Source organism: Mesitornis unicolor, unplaced genomic scaffold (assembly GCF_000695765.1).
Source record: "Mesitornis unicolor isolate BGI_N332 unplaced genomic scaffold, ASM69576v1 scaffold34803, whole genome shotgun sequence".
Lineage (NCBI taxonomy): Eukaryota > Metazoa > Chordata > Aves > Mesitornithiformes > Mesitornithidae > Mesitornis > Mesitornis unicolor.
Genome location: NW_010174541.1, coordinates 1 through 329, shown reverse-complemented (window position 1 = coordinate 329; position 329 = coordinate 1). Strand labels below are relative to the sequence as shown.

General features: G+C 69.0%; 1 protein-coding gene across 1 annotated transcript in view; it reads right to left on the bottom strand.

The window, feature by feature from the left end:
- LOC104538041 (carbonic anhydrase 15-like) overlaps window positions 1-61 on the bottom strand; it is a gene marked incomplete at both ends in the record, with an annotated part of 2,169 nt that extends 2,108 nt beyond the window's left edge. The window contains one exon of the mRNA XM_010181090.1: window positions 3-61. Coding sequence (XP_010179392.1) covers window positions 3-61 — 59 coding nt within the window. The remainder of the gene's footprint in view (window positions 1-2) is intronic.
- Between the last annotated feature and the right edge of the window lie 268 nt (window positions 62-329).

The window sequence follows — 329 nt, the reverse complement described above, 5'->3', positions numbered from 1 at the left end:
ACCCCCCCGCCGCTGATGGTGATGTGCTCAGAGGCCGACTCGCTTGCCAGGCTCAGCATCACTGCAGGGGCAGCCGGACGGGGTTAGATGAGGGTTAGATGGGGGACAGCCCCAGCACACCAGGACAGCCCCACCTCTCTCCCCACAGCCCAGCAGCCCACAGGGTTCATCCTCCCCGGGCTCCATCCCAGCACCAACACAAACCCATGGTGCAGGAGCCACCCCAGCTGCGGGCAGGGAGCACCCAGGAGTGGTGGCAGAGCCAAGCCCCGGCCAGGACGGTGCCCAGGGAGCCGGGGCAGGGGAGGTGCCTGGTCGCAGCACGCACC